The sequence below is a fragment of the Rhinolophus sinicus genome, linkage group LG10 (assembly GCF_036562045.2).
Source record: "Rhinolophus sinicus isolate RSC01 linkage group LG10, ASM3656204v1, whole genome shotgun sequence".
In the NCBI taxonomy this organism is placed as follows: Eukaryota; Metazoa; Chordata; class Mammalia; order Chiroptera; family Rhinolophidae; genus Rhinolophus; species Rhinolophus sinicus.
Window position 1 is genome coordinate 14060893 of NC_133759.1, and position 19692 is coordinate 14080584.

At 43.1% G+C, this 19692-nt stretch overlaps 1 protein-coding gene across 1 annotated transcript in view; it reads right to left on the reverse strand.

Annotated features, from left to right (window-relative positions):
- ITGA9 (integrin subunit alpha 9) overlaps positions 1–19692 on the reverse strand; it is a 298459-nt gene that overhangs the window by 28562 nt on the left and 250205 nt on the right. Inside the window, exons 24-26 of the mRNA XM_019727631.2 lie at positions 7325–7450; positions 5467–5586; positions 1696–1797 (exon numbers count right to left, since the gene is read on the reverse strand). Of these exons, the coding sequence (XP_019583190.2) occupies positions 1696–1797; positions 5467–5586; positions 7325–7450 (348 nt within the window). The remainder of the gene's footprint in view (positions 1–1695; positions 1798–5466; positions 5587–7324; positions 7451–19692) is intronic.

Consider the following 19692-nt stretch of genomic DNA (forward strand, 5'->3'; position numbering starts at 1 on the left):
GGGTGTTAAGTTTTCTCATGGGAGTACTGAAAAAAAAAAATCAGTTGAAATGAGAGCTTCTTCCAAAGAACTCTTGATAATGAAAATATCAACACGGTGCTCAAAATGGAACAGTCATTAATGGAAGTGGTATTTTTGGGGGCGTGTAGATGATTCAGAATCCAACAATGGAATGTTAAGCAGTGACTTCCTGGACCCCACAGCTTAGTGTTCTAATCGAAGGCAATGTTCCCAGTGATATATATACACACATATCTATTTTTCCAAGAAAAAAATTTTCAACTACACAAGGGATTCCATCTGTAGGAAACCTGTTAATTACTTCCATTAGCTCTGACCTGCGGACCCTGTGGTCTACCAGAATGTTCCATACCTCTCACATTGGGCATGTATTTCATTCTACAAAACTTTTTAACCAGAGCTATGACAGTGTACAGTGAATCACTATTCTACTTCACCTCCCAGGTGGAGGTCAGAATTAGCCGTGAAATGGCCCAAAGGCAGGGAGGAAAAGGCAAAAGTCAACTTGAAATATTTGACCTGCCAGAAAAACTGACCCTCGGTAGCAAAGGACACCAGCGTCACTCCACTTCATCCCATTCAGTTTCTGTAGGTAAAATTACCGCTTGGACAATTTCTCAGTGTGAATGGCGGTGGAAAGCTATACCTCTGCCAGTCTGACGGTCCTTCCCTGCACTGAGTCTGGACTGCCCAGGCCCGGGGGCCACTTTAGTTTCACAGGTTCACATTCATTCTGTCCCAGCTGATGGTCTCATCTCTTGCTCACCAGGAACAGACTGAGATTTCATTAAGGTACCCAGAGACTTATTTTCGACACAAACCCTTCCCAACCAGAGTCTTCTAAGAGCGGGCTTTGGTTGGATCCCATTCTAACATTTAGACATGTGGTGTCTCCACTGTTATCGGAAAAGAAGTTAACAATCTTCTCTTTGTAATAATCTTTAGGAACTCATCACTTCTGGAAATTTGTCATAGCAACATTGACTCTTCCAAGAGAGGGTAAAGTCTCCCTCGAGAGAAGGTAGATTCCAGGAAAGGAGATGCAAAAAGGGTGCATCCTTGCACAACCCATTGGCAAAAACAGTCCATAGGCTGCTGTCTCCCCTTTCCATTTGCTTAGGGTCTGAGTGTGGGTGTCAAAGGATGAGCCTCCCCTCCCCAACCCTGAAAAACAATAAAAGGCAGTATAATTCCAGGGCCACACTTTCCCTCCAGCCTTTCCCACATCCAATCACTATTGGACTTGGCAATTTGGATGTGACCTCTTTAAGTTATTCAAACAACTTGTTTTTATCCAGTGTTTATCCATGGAGCAATTTTATTGGGAAGGCAAATGAGGTTTCAGGGAAAGGTCTGAGGAAGATAAAAATAGTCTTGGCTTCAGAATGGAAATCTAAGCCCTGTCAAGGGTACTTCCAGACTATTTTTCCTTTGGCTGGTCATAGCAGGGAGCTTTCACATAATGATGGCATTCTAAAAAACAATGCTATCGCAACAAGAGCGGACCACAGAAGTTCTCCATGGGGGCCTGGAAGCCAAGGCAGGCATGGTCCTGGGCCTACCACAAAGCCTACCTCTTGGCTCAGACACCGTCTTTACCCTCACATTCCAGCACCGAGTCACCCAGATTCCCTCACCCTCTGAGGAGGGCTGTCCCAGGGGTGACTGACTCACCGACATCTCTTCTGGGTTCCCATTGGCTATTTCCACCACTCTCAGGGCAGGGTCCACCTTCACTTGGGCACGGGTCATGAACTGAATGACAGATGAACTGTCCTGTGGAGGAAACAAAACAACTCACTGTAAGATCTTTCAGTGAAAATGGCTGGGCCTGGACAAAGGCTGGGCACCAGGCAGAGCTGAAATTCCAAGATTCCATGTGGACCAGACAAAAATTTTATCATTGAGCTACATACCTTTCCATCCCGGGTGCCCACATAAACAGACATCTTTAGTATCTCTCTTGAGAATTCTTTCATATCATGGTGGACACCGAAAAACTACAGAGTTTTGCCAGTCGTCAACATATGTAAGTTTGTGTGCTGTGGTTTCCAAGTGGAAAGAGCCAGATATTTGGATATTGATATTGACATATCCACAAAGAGTAGAGAATAAATAAAGCTGTTTAATTGTGTAAAACAATTCCAGGCCTGGCATTCCGTAGAAGGCATCTGATTTCATTAAGCATACATTTCCTAAGCATCTTCCTGCCCTGACCACAATCCTGAAACCCTTCACATGAGTTACTTTTAACTCTTTCTTTGCTCTTAAGTGAAGCTGTTTTGGGTTCAAAGCCATTTAACCTGGAAAGAGGGTACCTGATGGAGAGATGAGAAAGGGGGAAGCATCTGGTTTATAAATGAGGCTGTGGCCTGACGACAAAGGGGCCTGGGATGGGATGGGTACCTGTAAGACTCAGGAAGAGCTCACCAGCAAGACGCAGTCGGAAGCCTTGGTGAGGGCTCTGAGTCAAAGCCACTGACCCAGAAAATGAGAAAATGGCTCCAACGCAGGGATGGAGAAGGAATTTGGAAAAAGACAGGGGTTGGCACAACTATGGCTTAGGGGAGGGCCAGAACCCTGAGACAGTGGTACAGACAGTGGAGTGGAGAGGTAGCCTGGCTTACGTCGTGGAAACAGATGGCAGACAACAGGGGTATTTGGTATCCCACCTGTGAGGGTGGCTGAGGCTCTGCGAGCAAGCTGTCTTGTAGTATACCCACCCACACCTACTCAGCTTGCCTGCCATGCAAGGAGATACACATCAGATGCCAGGTCCCACGCACTTTTGGTGAAACCTACCCCTGAAAATGAAAGTGAAGGACTCTTTCTATAGAAAACAGACCCAAGGGGGCCCTCTGCTCATCTCTGACGAAGAAACCACAAAGACCTCCCTGGGAGGACACACAGGGTACCACTCTGCATCCTTCACCTGGGAATTATGTACTAATTACTGTTCTTTTTAAACACAGCAATGAAACATACTTTAAATGCTTCTGGGAAGCTTGTCACTCAAAGCAACTGCTTCTGTTATAATAATTTTATAGTAAATAATTTGGGATGAGAATTCAGCAGTAAATGATTTTGGATGTGAATAATCTCTTACCCAGTTTAACAGTTTTATACATTTGTGCTTTTATGTGTCAGGATAGGCTGTATTTTCAATCTTGGACAATAAAATTATCTTCACCATCTTAGATATTCATAATGGCAGTAACAAAAACAATAATGATGCTAATTGTCAAAGTCAAAAGCTGAGCAGATGGAGCCTGCCACAGGACAGGCTTTCAAAGAAATCTAAATCCTCTGATAACGAAAAAAAAAAAATCAGATCCTACATTTCAAATGAAAACTTGTTAAGGTCAAAACAATAAAACCTCAAATTCCCTTGTGTGGGGCCAGACCTTGAGGTCAAAGGAAAATAAACACACTGTAGGCCCAGGCAAACCACAAGGCTGGCACTGCTCCACGTCCTCAGGGAGGCTGGGAGGGCTCCTGGAGCCATCGCATGCTCCATGCCCCAGGGGAGGTCGTGGCTGGCTTCAGGGGACTGACACTCGGCATTTCGAGCTCTCCAAGCAGCTGCAACCCCATCTGGCTTCCAGGTCAGCCTTGTTCTGCACCTGGAATTTCTGCTGAAAGGGTAAAAACCCTTCAACACCCACATAAGACACCCCATGGCCTTCTGCTCTCTTGGGGTGCAGACTGGGGTTGGATGGCCTATGATGACAGCAGTCAATGGGACATGTTCCTTGGCAAAGAGTCACCATTGATCAGAGAGAGAGAGACGGGGAGAGAGAGAGAGAGAGAGAGAGAGAGAGAGAGAGAGAGAGAGAGAGAGAGAGAGAGAGAGGCAGGCCCCAGAGCTGTATACAAGCAAGGCTTGAGGCCTTGCAATCAAATTAAGCACAAATCACTGAAGTACCAGCAGCAGCCTTCTGCGCTGAGGGTGAAGGAGACATCAGAGTGGTTTCCCGCCATCAGTGCCATTATCAGGACTCTGGCAACAGTGGCAAGTGTGGCATGGGAAATAAAAATGTCACCAGGGCCATTTGTCAAGAAGATCAACATGCCAGATAAGTACACAGAATCACTGTCCCTCAGGCTGACTGGGGGACCCATGCCAGGAAGGCACTTCCTGTGTTGTGGGGTTTCCAGACTTCCTCCTGGAATCACAGGGTGGCCAGCGGTGCTCTAATTCCTGCCCGGTCCTCTCCCAACACTGTCCTTTCTCAAGGGAGAGGTACAACACGGAAGCTCTGCTATGTGAGTCCAACTGGCCTCAAACCAGTTTCTCTCCCAAGGAAACTAGAAAAAGCAGAATGGTGCACTGCTCTCCACGGGTGTGTGGGGCCTGTACCGGCTACACCTGGAAGTGGGAAAACACCCCGTACTCCCAGTGCCCATGACTTCTCAGGTCAGCATGTTACTGCCACGGCTAATTTAAAAAAATAACACTGGAATGACTTTTCTAAGGCTATTCATTCATACATTGACAGATTATGACGGACTGACACGTTTAGTTTTTCCAAAAGAAAATAAATAAGAGTCCCTGCGGCTACCATGCATATTTTGTTTTATCTTCACGTGGGATTATTTTTAAAGCATCTTGTTGGATGTGGCCTTTTATACTCAGTAGCTCTTAGGTCAGAATAAATCATAGTGAATTTGTATGATTTTTTTTAAGGACCACCAATTCACTGACTGGGGTATTTTTTATGAACCAGTTCTGATAAACTCATAATAGCAAAGTGACATGAGGTTCAAAAGTTGGACTTGTCTGACACAAAATGTCATCTAAACAAGATGTCAGTAAACTACAAACCATGGGTCCAATCTGGCCCTTTGCCTGTTTTTGAAAATAGTTTTATTGGAACATAGCTACGCCCAATTTTTTTATTGTCTATGGCTGCTTTCACAATACAATGGCAGAGCTGAGCAGTGGCAAGAGACTGTATGGCCCTTAAAGCCTAAAATATGTGCTACTGGCCCTTTACAGAAAAGGTTTGTCAACCCCTGATCTAAAATGTGGTCCCCAGACCAGTGCTATTGGCATCGCCTGGGTACTTGTCAGAAATACAGAATCTCAGACTCAGGCCCAGGAATGTGCAGTTTAAACAAGGTCTCCAGGTGATTCTGGTGCAAGCTAAAGTCTAAGAAACGTGCAAACAAAACAGCTCGTGAAAATGACGGTGCTGATTGAGCAGGTATGGGGTGGAGTCCAAGATTCTGCATGTCTAACAAGCTCCCAGGTGAGGCTAAGACGACTGGTCCTCGGACCACACTGAATAGCAAGGGTCTGGTATGTCCCCTGGTATCCTTCAGCAGCCGCATTACCAGTGGTACATGCCAGGAAAGTTTTAAAAGGGGCAGGCAGAGTTTCATGAGGAAAGCATTTCAAACGCTTTTAAATGAACCCCAAGAGTGTAGTTCCGCGGGACTTACCTTCTTTAATATTTCTGTGTTCAGCAGCATGTAAATGTCTATACTACGACTTTCTTCTTTAGCAAGTGCACTCAGGTTACAATGCATTGTTAGGCAAGAAATTCCTGGTTTTTCACAGTCCTGAGAAGGAAAATCGGAGAACTGTCAAATGGTATTAAGAACAAGGACAGATGCACAGCGATTTATGGAGCAGAAGGCTCCATGTGCTTCTCTGTTCTGGTGACAAAGACAACTCCAGATGTGATCATTCCTTCTTGCCACCAGGGGGCAATGGAGGGATTTTCTGCCCAGCGGGCACCATAACATGCCTTCAAGTCGAGCAACTGGGAGAAAACAGCTCATTGGATACCCTACTAGAAGATTGGCTTTTGCAAGGGGAAATCATTGTTTTTAAAAAGAAACACATTTATGCATCCCGAAAGCATTTTTCTCATGAGTCTTGAATACAAGATGTATTTCCTACATTACGTAATTTCTGCCTGTGCAGTTGCAAATACACTTTCATGCCCATTTTTCAGGTAGGGCAAATTAGAGGGCCAAGAATTCATATGACTCAAGAAAACACAGGAGTAAAGAAAAACACACGTTGGACCAAGAAAATACCTGAATTACCAAAAGAAACGTAAATTCCAAATTTAAGTTACAAGGATTCTTCTCTTTTGTATTTTAGGATCCAAAATGTCCACACATACCTTCACGATGTTTCATATGTGGGGTAATGTTTTCAGCCAGATACACAGTTGTATGTCAAACAACCAGATATCACTACACCTAATGATTCTAAGAGCTTTTAAAAATAGTTGTATCATCAGCACTATGTGAGTAAAAAAAAAATCCAACATTCCAAGTGGCAAACAGTCCTACTTTTATAGGAAAAAAAAATATGAGTGGTGTGCCTAGTCTGAAATAAGGAGCTAAAGAGATGGAACCAAAGATACGGGGAAAGGAAGTGTTGGAATAGTATATGATTCTACCTTTAATGCCTTCACTTTTTAAAAAATGGGGCATGACTTACATAGCAAACAGAATAAATCTGAAGGGTCCATCTTGATATAATTTTACATATGTTTATACCCAGATCAAGATGTAGAACCTTTCTGGTACCTGAGCACGTTCTCTCATGCTCTCTGCTGTTGATATTCCTCCAAAAGTAACCACTACCTGGCCTCCATCGCCATCGATGGTTTTGCTATTTCTGAACTTCATGTAAGTGAAACATTACAATATGTGTCCTTTTGTCGCTAGCTTCTTTCACATAAATATTATGTCTATGAGATTTATTCATGCTGTTATGTGCAGCAGTTTTCTATTGCTCCGCAACATGCCAATGTATGGCTACACCACAATGGTTTACTCACTTTCCTGTGGATGGCTATTTGGATCGTTTCCACGTTTTGGTATAGTAAGATGGCTGTGGTTATTGTCCATGTCTTTTGGGGAACACAAGAACTCATTTCTCTTGGGGATATACCTGGGAGTGGAATTCTTGGGTCATGGGGTACAAATAGCTTCTGTGTGAATAGATACTGCCCAGCAGTTTTCCAAAGTGGTTGTACAAGAGCCATCACTCTTGATTAGTCTCCTACTAGCTGAGGGAATGTTTTACTACTTTGTGCTTTGGTTGCAAAGGTTTTCCCTTTGCCGGGCAATGGAACTTGGAATGCCAATTTAACACTTTGATTGAAACCTCAGGCTGAAACATAGGAGCTGACCACAGTCCTCGTGATTTTCTAAGCCAATTGATTAAAACCAGATTTGGGGAATCATAAATGCCAAATAGAAAACTGGCCTCTCATCTCAGACTTGCCTTCTTAGTGAGGACCACCCATGTTGACCCAACCAGTACGCAAATTCTTACCAAGACTTTTCTTCCAGACTTTGTGAAAAAAGCAAATATAGTATGGAAGATATTTTCTTGTTCTTGAGGGATGATGCAGGGGGTTGGGTTTTTCTGGAAAGAACAGTTTCCCTTCTCTTGGCCCACCTGAAAATGAAAAGAAATCTGTCAGATTGGTCCACCCGAGAATGGATCATAAGCATGGAATTCTTTATGGTAGAGGTGGTAGCAGTAGGGCCGAAAGTCAGCTTTCCCCCTTGTCCATTCTCCAGTGGACGACAATGGCCGAAAAGCTGAAAGGCAGAAGTAGAAGCATCAGCAAGGGGGAACGATAGAAAATGTAGATCCTCAGTCCTTAAATAACTAAGATGACATGGCATACAACATGTAAATGAGACGTGTCTAGGAAACCGTAAGACTTAAGGAACAAAATAAACCTACTTTCATCATCTCCAAAGCACATTTATCAGCATTCTTACAACGCTCTGAGATAAGCATTCACGCTCTTTGTCCGGATGAGGAAAATGAGACTCAGGTTAAGTCACTTGCCAACAATAATCACAGAGTCCAGAACCCAGATTTTGAACCCAGATCTTCTGAGACCAAACCTTTATGCCTGATCCACTGCCAGAGGGGTTCAAACTGTGTCCCATGGAACCCCCAGGGTGCTGTAAAATCCCATAGTAGTCTCTCTAGTGAGGAGAAGAGGGATCCAGCAGGACTGCTCTGGGCCCTCATCTCTGCTCCAACTAGAGAGCTTCAACCACTTGTAATGCCATTTAAAACCAGGGTTCTGCTACAAAAAAAAAAAAAAAAGGTTGGGCAGCCACCTCACTTAGCCATACAGCAGCTTATATGCCCAGTGAGCTCTTGGTGAGTTTTCTGACAGCAATAGCAATGGTTTTGGGCAACAGCAACATCAAAGGCAAAAGAAACCCAAAGTGACAGTGTATAGTCTTCCATATGATTTCTTTAAGAACAACACTATTTTTAATGCCCAAATGGAGGAATTGTTTAAAAAACAGTCTTCTTTATATAGCACCACATTACACTGGTTAAAGCTGAATACTGGACATGACTGAAGATCAAGTCACAAAATTAATAATTGGTAATTCATAATTTAGGATTGTGTTTACAATCCCATTTCTAACCAGAAGCATCTGTTTAAACCAACTCTCCTATCTTTAAGGTCCTTGAGTAAGATACAGTATATAGTTTGAATTTATTAAATAATTTTTCAACTTCTCATTCGTGGTAGGGAGTAAGGTTTAAATTTTTTACCTAAAGAAACTTCTAACTTAAGCTAACAATGTTAATCTTTTAATAATGAACTATAAAACAAGACCCCAAAATGTACTAAATTGGTCTCTATTTTATCTCTGGTCTGAACACATATGCCAGGATTCACAGTATATACCTGAAAATAAGTAACATGAAGGTATATTTCATCTAATTAATTATTAGAAAAGTATTACAAATCTCTTATAGTTTATGACTTGTTATTCTTTAAAAGGTTCTCATAATTTGGTATTCTCTCAATTACTTTATTTGAACCACAAAATCTGGGAAGACACCAGCCTGAAATGGTCTCAATTAACGTTGGTTTTGGATATTCTTAGAGGTCACGAGAGGGCATTAATGGCAAGAAGACAATGAGATTTAACACATATTTAGTGATTATTCCTGGGGTGCATTTGTAAGTTGTGATAAACATTTTAAAGCTCATTTCAGAAAGCAAAACATGTTTCCTATGTAGTGAATATCATGAGTAATAACTTACAAGACAAATGAGAAATACATCTGCTGCAGTGTTATACATTGATATGTGGGATATAAAACTGAAAGCAACCAAGGAATAAGACTAACAAATAAAGAAACAAAAACTCATAAACACAGATAATTTAGTGGTTACCAAAGCGTAAGGGGGAGAAGGGGGTAGTAAATGAGGGTAAATGGGGTGAAATATATGGTGATGGAAGGAGAACTGACTCTGGGTGGTAAACACACAATGTGATATGTAGATGATGTATTACAGAATTATACACTTGAAACCTATGTAACTTTACTAACCATTGTCACCCCCAATAAATTTTAATAAAAAAAATTCAGCATCAAACATGGATCCAAAAAGTTTTGCATTTCAAATAAATTAGACAAATTGAAGATGATATGCTCAGAAAGCTATTGACTAAAAAGTGGCTTAGCAATGGTATACATTGATCTCAAAAGATGTACATTTGCATAAAACCATTTTGTGAAATGTGTGAATGGGAAGAGTAATATAAATTAATATATTATTCTCATATAATTTTAAGTACAGCAGTCCCCCCTTATCTGCAGGGGATACATTCCAAGACCCCCAGTGGATGCCTGAAATTGCAGATAGTACTGAAAAAACTACGTTTTGTTCCTACACATATATACCTTTTCACTTACGAGGTGTGATTTAAAAATATGGTGAATGTTTAAATTAAAAAAAAATTATTACAGTAAAAGACACGTTGCCATTAATCCCCCTCAACATACACCCCCTTGCTTCAAATACACTTATCCCATTGTTCTTGACAATTTCTAAAGCAGTTCTGGAAGTCCTCTTTTGTGAGTGTCTTTAGTTGTGCTGTTGTGGCTGCCTTGATGTCCTGAATCAATCCAAAACGTTTTCTTTTCATGGTCATTTTGACTTTGGGGAAGAGCCAGAAGTTGCATGGTGCCAGATCTGGTGAATACGGTGGATGGGGACACACCGTAATATTTTTATTTGACAGAAATTGCCGTTCTAGAAGCGATGTGTGACATGGAGTATTGTCATGATGGAGGATGAAGTAAAGACATTCAAGAAAGAGGACTTCCAGAACTGCTTCAGAAAGTGGCAAAAACGATGAGCTAAGCGTGTTTGAAGCGAAGGGGAGTATTTTGAGGGGGATTAATGGCAATGTGTCTTTTACTGTAATAAAAAATTTAAAATTTAAACATTCACTGTATTTTTCAATCACACCTCATAAAGGAAGCACATTATAGCTTCTCTTTGGCACATCTAAATTGCCAGCATTACTACTCTTGTACTTTGGGGACATTATTAAGTAAAATAGGGTGACTTGAACATGCACTGCGATACTGTGACAGTCGATCTGATAACCCAGACGTCTACTAAGTGACTAAGGCAGGAGCATATACAGCGTGGAGATGCTGGACAAAGGAATGATTCACATACCAGGCGGAATGGAGCTGAACAGCTCGAGATAATCATCACGTTATTCAAAACAGTGTGCAATTTAAAAACACACGAATTATTTCTGGCTTTTTCCACTTAATATTTTTGGACCATGGTTGACCGTGGGTAACTGAAACCACAGAAAGTGAAACCGTGGATAAGGGGGTACTACTATATGCAACTACATGATTAGGTTAAATATTCTCAGTAGGTATTTAATTTTTCCAACCTTTTTATTGAGGTAAAATTTATATCCACTGAAGTGCAGAGATCTTAGGGCACAGTTTGATGGATGGAATCACCCATGTAACTACCACCACAATGAAGGTACAAAGTATGTCCATCACTCCAGTGGCCCCTTTCCAAAAGTCAATTCCCACCCCCGTCTCAAAGGCAACCACAGTTCTGATTCCTATTCAGTTGGCCAAAAAAACTTGGTTAAGTTTATCTCATTAGGGAAACGGGGGACAGGGTTATTTGGGAGTTGCCCTATAATTAGACATATATAGCATATGGGTGGATGGAAAACATTTTGTTCACTGAGCATTTGAGAATTTGAATGTGGGCTCGTGGTCTTAATTTAATCACTTTTCACGCTGAAGCATGTGGGTCTCCACTTTCCCATTTATCTTCTGGAGTGGACATTAGCTGAAAGGCCACTGGAAAAATGGTCCTCCTGCAGGCCAGTGGCATGTACATTCCTCTGTTGAGATGATCAGGCTTGGCCACCCAAACACATTTGGTCTTGGTTTAGAGAAACAGAATCTCTGTATCTTGCAGGAGGCATCTGTCCTAATTAAAGTCAGGGATGAGGGCAGAGTTCCTTCTGGCTCTACAAACTGGCACTTGGCGCTTCTAGGCCAGGAGAGAAAGTATGGGAGCAGAGCCCCAAACCCAGCCAGTTTCACTAATGGGCTTCGGCTTTGAGGCCTGGTGCTGTCACCCTCTATTCCCCCCTCCCACCTCCGGCACAGCAGGGCAAGGGGGTGAGAAACAAGCGAAGCCTCAGTCCCAAGCCTGTGGGGCAGAGACCTGGCTCAGAACTATTTTCCTCTTTCTCCCGGGAGTCTCTGAGCAGCCTGTGAACAGGGTGATGATGGTGACATGACGTGATTCAGTGTGACATTTGATCTGCCCCAGTGGAATCTGGAGAAGGGAAGTGGGGACTGAGTTTGTGGTGAATGAAAATCTCAGCCAGTTGTGCTCCCAACTGCGGTTATGCGGGAATCACTTCAATCGGGAAAATGACGTTTTTCTGGGAGGTTCAGGGTGGTCCTCTTTCAAATAGAGATTGAAGGTTGCTTGGTGCTGCATGGATCTGATTCAGACCAGCTAATCCTGTTGTAGGCACTCCCTCAGCTAAAACTGAGCAATGCAGTCCCTGCTAGGGTTATCAAAGACAAGCATTTTGCTATGTGTTGCGTATATACGTATGCCAGAGCCACAGATACCCAACACATGTGCAGCCGTTCCTGTGTGTGTGCCAGGCTCTGAGTGTTTTACACCAATTAACTCATCCAGTCCTCACTCCCACAAGGTGAATGCTACTCCTATCCCCATTTTACGGATGGAGAAAATGAAAGAAAAGGCGAGGTCGTATGACTGCCTGAGGTCCCCCAGCTGGTAGGTGGCATAGCTGGGTTGGAATGCAGGCCATTTGGTTCCAGAGATCTGCTTGTAACCCCCTCCCTGCCTCTCAGGTATGGAGGCTAAGGATGGAGCCGTGAGGATAGAGGGAAAACACTTTTTCCTGTTTTGACCTTGGTCAAAGGAAGGAACCAGTAGCCTAGGAGCCTCGGGATCCCAGAGTCCTCCATGCTGATCCAGGCCTGCCACTGTGGGGAAAAAAATGACTCCAGCCCAGACACTGGGAGACAAAAATGCCTGCTGCCCGGGAAGCCAGGCCGCCCCATGCAGTTTCAGGCTGGAAGGGGACCAGAACATCCTGAAATGTTGTTTTTGGACGGCAGCTCCAAGATAATGCAGTCCTATGGCCTTGCCTGACAGATAAGGAACCAGAGGCCTCGAGTTCCGTGACTCGTCCAAGGTCATATCATTGGCTGTTGGCAGTGACACCCAGTGAAGGAATCTTGTGGCACAGATGGCCGTGATGAACACTCGACTGCCTTGGGCTTCAGCCCTAGCTCTGCCTCCTAACAGCTGTGCCAATTTGTGTCTCCAAGGGCCTCAGTTTCCTCATGTGTAAAATGAGGATGGTGGCCTATGTGGTTACTAAGCTTGGCCTCAGTTGCTAATCCCACACTCTGAAGACTATCTGTACATTTTAACTAGAGCATGGGGTCCCCTATCTCACATTACGTAGATAAGCAATTCCTGAGCCCCCAACACCCCCAAACTTGGTTTTAGCCACCCTGTTTGCTCAAAATCAAGGGGAAGGAATGTTATCTTGCGTTGCAGACAACATAAGCACCGCGGCGCTCATCTCCAATAGCTTCCTCTCCTTGGTTGGCCAAGGACTCTGTGGTCATTGCCCCCTGCTCATCTCTGCCCACTCCCTTCTCATTTATTTTCCAGACTATCTGAGTCCAAATGCTTCCCATGACATGGCTGCTTATCTTCTGTGACCTCTGGGAGCTGGAAGAGGTCCATGTCTCTTGGAATGTGAGTGCTTTCAAGGATGCGGGATACAATGTCAAGGCTGAATTCTGTGAAGGCAGCTATTGCGGGTTTTCTGTTGGCATTTGGCCTCCCCCCTTCCGCCATCCCAACCCCAAAGAAAACATTGCAAGTTGAAACCAAGACATAATGGTGCCTTGGGAAACTCTTGGGAGCCCAAGGAGAATGGGGACGTCACTTGGTGGCAGAGTCCAAGCCCCATCGCTGAGTTCAAATATGAATGGGAATAATACCAGCTAACATTAGGTATTATTCTGAGAGCTGTGATGCACACTGAATCCTTATAACACTCCTGTGCAGAGGGTACCACTATCAGTAGCGTGACCATATAATATATTGTCCAAATGGGGACATTTTTGAGTGAAGTGGGGAGTCCATGAGACAGACTAGCTTGATAGAGACATATATACCAAGGATGTGCCAGGCAAACGGGGACATCTGGTCTCCTTAATTTTTACCCCTATTTCGACATGAGAACACTGAGGTCCAGAGAGGTTAAACAACCTGTCATGTACCTACAAGCTTTGACTCTGGAAGGAGCGTCATCTCCAAAATCCCCACCAGGATACTCACTGTCCTGTTCTACCTTCCTCATACCTGGGCTGCACAGCCTCTGTTCCACACATGCCTGGACCATCATCTTATTGTTTATCCTTTCACAGCCCTCGGAGCAGGGCTCCTATTGTCATTATAAATTTTGTCTACACATTTCTCCCTCTACCAGTAAGTCAGCCCCTGCCTTGATCTGCATTCCTGGCTGGAAGGTGGCAGTTCAGGTGGGTCATGGAGGTTAACGAGAATTTCCAGAGAGCAGAGAGAAAAGGGGGAAAGTGCCAGGAAGAAGAAGCAGTATATGCAAAAGCATGGACTTACAAACAGCAGACTTGTGTCTAGAGAGGTTAGTTCAACATGGCTCAAGCACTGGATGAATGTTGGGGAGTAGTGGCCAGAAATGAGGCAGGAGAGGTGGGCCTGGACACAGAGGAAAACCTTGTTGGCAAACTGTAGAGGGTGGGCAGTTACCCAGAAGGAGAATTAACATGTCTCAAATTAAGGAAATGCTTTTCACCTGAGGCATGTGGTGTTATTGGTATATTTTTAACAGGCTAAGGCATAAATGTCCCCTTTCTACCAGAATCAGCTCCATTCCTTTAATGTACTCCCGCTGGTTGGGTTCTAGGCTTGGGAGAAATCACCAAAGTGTCTCTGACTTGATGAACAAAGCTTACTGCCTTGAACACAGTACACAGCCAATAAAAGAGAAATGGAAGATTAAATTAGCAGAGGAACAAACTCAATGACAACAGTGCTTTCCTTGAGGCAAGCTTGGAGTTTTTACTAATGTAGGTCTTGGGCAAAGTTTGATCTAAAAACTGTTGAATTGCCTTGGATTAAAGGGGGTATAGGTTCATTTTTGAGTAACATGTGTTTTCTGTTAACTGACATTTATCTCTTAATCATTGACTTTATGTTCTCTGTTACATCCTTAGGCCATTTTTCCATATCATATTACACCAATCACAGCTGATGGCAACTGAGTAAACATGACCCATCTCCTGACTTGCCACCTGCTCCTCTGAATTCACATGCCCCTTGGCTTTAAAACCCAGAAAAGGTTTTGAATGCCTACTTTGTTAATTTAATTACCTATTGCCTACGCTTGGAACCAAGGTTATCAGAAGACAGTAAGTTCCCTTTCTGCCACCAGAGGCTGAACATTTACCAAAGTGGCTTTGATGATATTAATTTTAGGACTCCAAGGTTTGAAATAAAAGTAATGTTCATAAAAGGATCAAGAAATGATACTAACTGGTTAATTAGGCCAACCTAATACATTTACTACTAGAAAGATAAATAAGAACTACATGTAAACTGTGATAAGCAGTCTTACAGAATCCTTCATATTGTACCTTTTGTTAAATCGCATTGCTATGATTTATTAATGTGTTTCTTTGTAGTGACCAAAGAACAGTAAAAAATGACAATATTTTAATCATAAGTCCTAAGATAAATATTTTCATGTCTCTCCATTCATTTCAAGCCTTTGTAATAATGCAGACTCAGAATGACCTAGAAGGGGTGGACCCATTTATTTATCCTGAGTTTTCAATTGCAGGGACACAATTTAATATAAGGGCAGAGAAACACTGACAACACTCTTAGGTAGTTCCTCATAATGGATAAGCCTCGCTTTATGTTACAAATATATTCAAAAGGTTGAAAACACACCGTTTGTGTGTGCACCATATCATTTAAAGGAAGGGGCTCTCAATGACATCCTTTGGTAGACCCTTCTGAAGAGTTACAGATTCTTTTGCTTTGTAAAATGGGTACCCTTGTTTATCAGTTCAGTAAGTTCTGATTTTCTGATACACTTAGCTCTGTGTGTAGCTAGAACTCAAATGTGGTCATACAAATAGACAAAAAGGAAAAACATTTTGCTTTCCAAAGAAGAAAAACAGTCTGATGATCATAACACGAGGTACATTAATTTGAGGCTCTAGATTTGGACAGTCTCTCTGACCCTTGATCCTCAAACGAAGAGCCATATTCTGTTGTTGAACCGAAAAGGGTAAATGAGAACACATAACAGCTACCCATAAATAACAGTCCGCTGCCAAACCTGCAGAGTTGGAAATGGAGTTTAAAAATGACCCAGTATTATTGAATTTCCAGAAAGGGAAAGATAGTAACTTTAAAAAGCTGGAAAAGGTCAGAACTTTAACTCTAGATGTCTTCTTTCTAATTGAAAAATGATCTTCTAAATAAAATCTTTGCTTTCCCCAACCCTTTTCCCCATCCTTTAAGTCCATCACCACTGTGAAAAGTTGTACTAGCTCTGAAAGGTCAGGGTGTTACTGAGACCAAAACTGAAACAGAAAATAAAGGGGCAAAGCCTCAAAATCAACGTTCCAGAGAACAGGAAGAACACAACCCACTGCACAATTTTGACCTCCGTATGAGTCTGCCATTCTTCCATTAAAATCTCACTTCTTACGATAAAAGCTAATGTTGTCTTTCTCTCCCACCAGCTCTAAGGTTTGGCTAAAACAATGTAGCTCCCTCCCCACTCCTCCGCACCCTTTTCCTCTGGGTGTGACAGGCCAACGCGCTGCAAAGTCAAGAGTGCAGGCTGCCTCCAGGCTGCCCTATCAAAGAGAATTCATTTACATTGACTCCGAGAAAGACAAGTCTCCCAGATGAGGCCCATTTCACAAACATGGGGATGGCCTTTCACTGGAATTAAAGCGATGCAGATGGGATGTAGTTTCAGAGAAGCAGTGACACAAAAGAATTTCCAGATGCGGTCAGATTCTCTTAGCGAAAAAGTGAGACATGAATGTTATCTGAGCACTTGACACACATGCCAAAAATTTTACTTCCACAGATAATGAAACATATTGGAGGCAGAATGGGCTGTGGATTTGGATAATAAATGAGTCAGTAGCCCCCCTATGGGACATAACACAGTCCTCGCACTTGTATTGGTTTATCTAAGCTCTGGTTCTAGCCTTGGACCCATCTTACAGTAAAAGATAAAGGAACACACCTACTGGGTTATCTCTGCATTTATTAGATGTAACACTTCATTATTACATCTTTTATCAAAAGGTAAATAATCATTTTTCTGAATGCCATGTTTCGTGTCTAACCTCTTACACTCCTTTTCGGAAGAGGATAAACATCAGAGCAGTGAAAAGAGAAACCTAGATGCCATTCATTAAGTCTCAAGCTTGAAGACTTCATGGGAGGCCTGAAACATTGCTTTAGGTCATAAGTTTATATTATGAAGGAGAAGTAAGTGAAGTTGGCTCCCTGACAGCGAGGGAGATAATTACTTCTCAGGGTCTAACAATGTTGAGAAAGTTCCTTTGGATCTTTGGAAGAAACTCGGTGTGTCTGTCAGAAAGGAGTTTTCCTGTTTGTGTGCTTCCGAAGTATACACAATTAGTCCTCAGCAGGTTAAATTAGAACCATGTGTTTCTCGGCAATGACCGATGAGCAATGTTTATCTTCAGTGAGATTTCCTGTTACCGACTTTGGTAACAACCCATCACCCCTGCAATGACAGGGCTCTGTGTCATGTTGCTTTTAAGGAATGAAAGAAGGAATGAAGGAAAGTAAACTGCGTAATCACCAACTGTTAAGGCCAGAGAACACCAGGCACCTAAGCGTGGGCATTCCAACTGGCCCACACGCCGCAAGGAAGCATTAATGCTTCCAGATGTCACAGCGGCATGAGCACAAGGCCCTTTGATAAGGCTGGCGCCCTCAGTCAGCAGGGAGATGGCACTGATTCATTTGCTCTGTCCACACAGGTTACAGGGCAGCCTCGGGACCACACTGTGTGTGGACAGCCCAGGTCGAACCGTATCCCCACCTTCCAGAGGGTGCGTGTTGAGTGTAAGCTATCCTTCCAGCCCAAACTAAAACTGACCCCACAGCCCAGGAACGTCATAATTCTGTCTCCAGAATTCAATCAGCCATCGCTTCGCTTTTTAAGTGTTTGGCTTCTGTTGAGGAAAAAAAAAAAAGAGGAAGCCAGCATAATCCTGGCCCATTTCAGGAACTTGACTATTCAGCTCACATTCAGACATGTGCAGAAAGAAGAAAAAAAAAGTGCTTTGAGGCCATGGCTGAGATCAGCAGACTTGACGTGTGTGTGTGTGTGTGTGTGTGTGTGTGTGTGTGTGTATTTGTAGGGAGGGAAGGAGGGAGGAAGAGAGGTTGGGATAGAGTGAAGGAGTGGGGAGGGAGGGAGAGAATGAGACAGAGAGGGGATTTGAATTTAATGCAAATTTCCCGAGTTCCTAGGACATAGGAGGTACATATTAGATGTGTTGCAGGTAAGGACACACACCTACCCTAAGGCAGAAAGCAATATTTGTGATGTTTTACTACTACAGTGGGAATAGTCAATTCTTTCATTTAATTGAGCACATACTGTGGCTCAGACACCAAACGCTGGGAATACACAGGAAACAAGGCAGCCACGACCTTTACTGTCACACTATTTTTAATCTTGTGAAAGAAGAGAGACAATGAAAAAATAGTAATTCCAGATAGTGGCCAGTGATATGGAGAAAATAACACACAGGGAAATGGGACAGAAAGTTGATGGGGGTTTGCAACTTTAGTTAACGTGGTCAGGAAAGACCTCCCTGAAAAGGTGAAGTTTAGGCTCAGACCTGCATTATGAGAAGGAGCCAGCCATGCAAAGATTTCGGGGAAGAGTGTTCTCAGCAGTGGCAGGTACAAAGGCCCTGAGGTAGGACTATCTGGGAAGGCATCTGTGAGGGCTTGATGGAAGAGAGGATGTGTGAATTGGGTCTTAACTGGGCTTTCTATAGCTAGAGGAAGGGTGACGCCATTGGCAAGGTCAGAAGGCCCAGGGAAGTGAACAGTGGGTGGTTCAGCAGCCTTCCTGGTCCAGAGTGGCTGGAAGACAAGGTCAGGGATGAGGTCAGAGCCAGAGGATATTGGCCTGGAAAGGTGGGTGGGAGGTCATGTAGGGTTTTAGACCTCATGGTTTTGGCCATTAAAATCTCCCTGTTGATCTTTTTATAGAGAACCTCAGGGTGTCTCTGCGAGTTACATAGAGAAATTATTAGGAGTGGAAATCAGCAAGTTCTCAAATGGTAAACTGGGTCCTCCCTGCCTGAGTAATAACAGTCTGTGATAAGGAGAGGCTGGATAAAGAGGCTTAGATATCTGGAGCTCAGTTTTGAATTTTTATTTATTTGGACAATGTGGAGAGAGCGAAGAGAATGGCCTAAAATGGGAAAAAGAGAATTAAAGGGACTGTGCTCTTGTAGAAAAGAGAAGTGGGAAGAATGACTAAGTCACAGCTCAACTTCTCCACAGAGGGAGCTAGGCAACTGTTTTCCATTTTAGTTCAGAAAAGGTCGGGGAAATTAGAGCATGAAAAATTGAGGATAGTCACAAAAAAATGGAATTCAAGGGATACGAGAATGGCTCAATTAAGAGAACTTGCTGGAAACCCGGTTCTGTTGTACTGGGGAGATGTCTTGATATACTCTGTTCAAAGGCAGAGGGTTAGATCACATAATCTGCAAATCCATGCCAGGGTTGGAAATCCACCTCCTGCTGGAGAGGGGTTTCCTTTTCCCTCTTCTCTCTCTTATCCCCTTAACATAAGCTGGTATTATTACCAGTTCACTTTACATGACATCATTTAAGTTACAGGATATCAAGGAAAAGAATGCACAGCACCCAAGGACTTCGCATCCCGGGAAGGGTGCCTAAACCTTGAATTCTTGTTAGCAGGAACCTGCCAGCCAGGATGAGCGCTGAGTTGATATAGGGTGGGTCTTTGAGTTTCTACAGAAAAAACTGAGGGTGAAGGAGGAGAAGGAAAGAACATGTATTCACCTGGGGAGCAAGTAATAGACAATGAAAAATAAACAAGTTGTTCAGTTTTGCTTTGGGTTATTGCTGGTTGCTTTAAAGTGCCAGGCTGGCTGATGTACAAGTGAAGTCCCCTCGCTGCATGGAAGATGTCTTGTTGCAAGTACCCTCT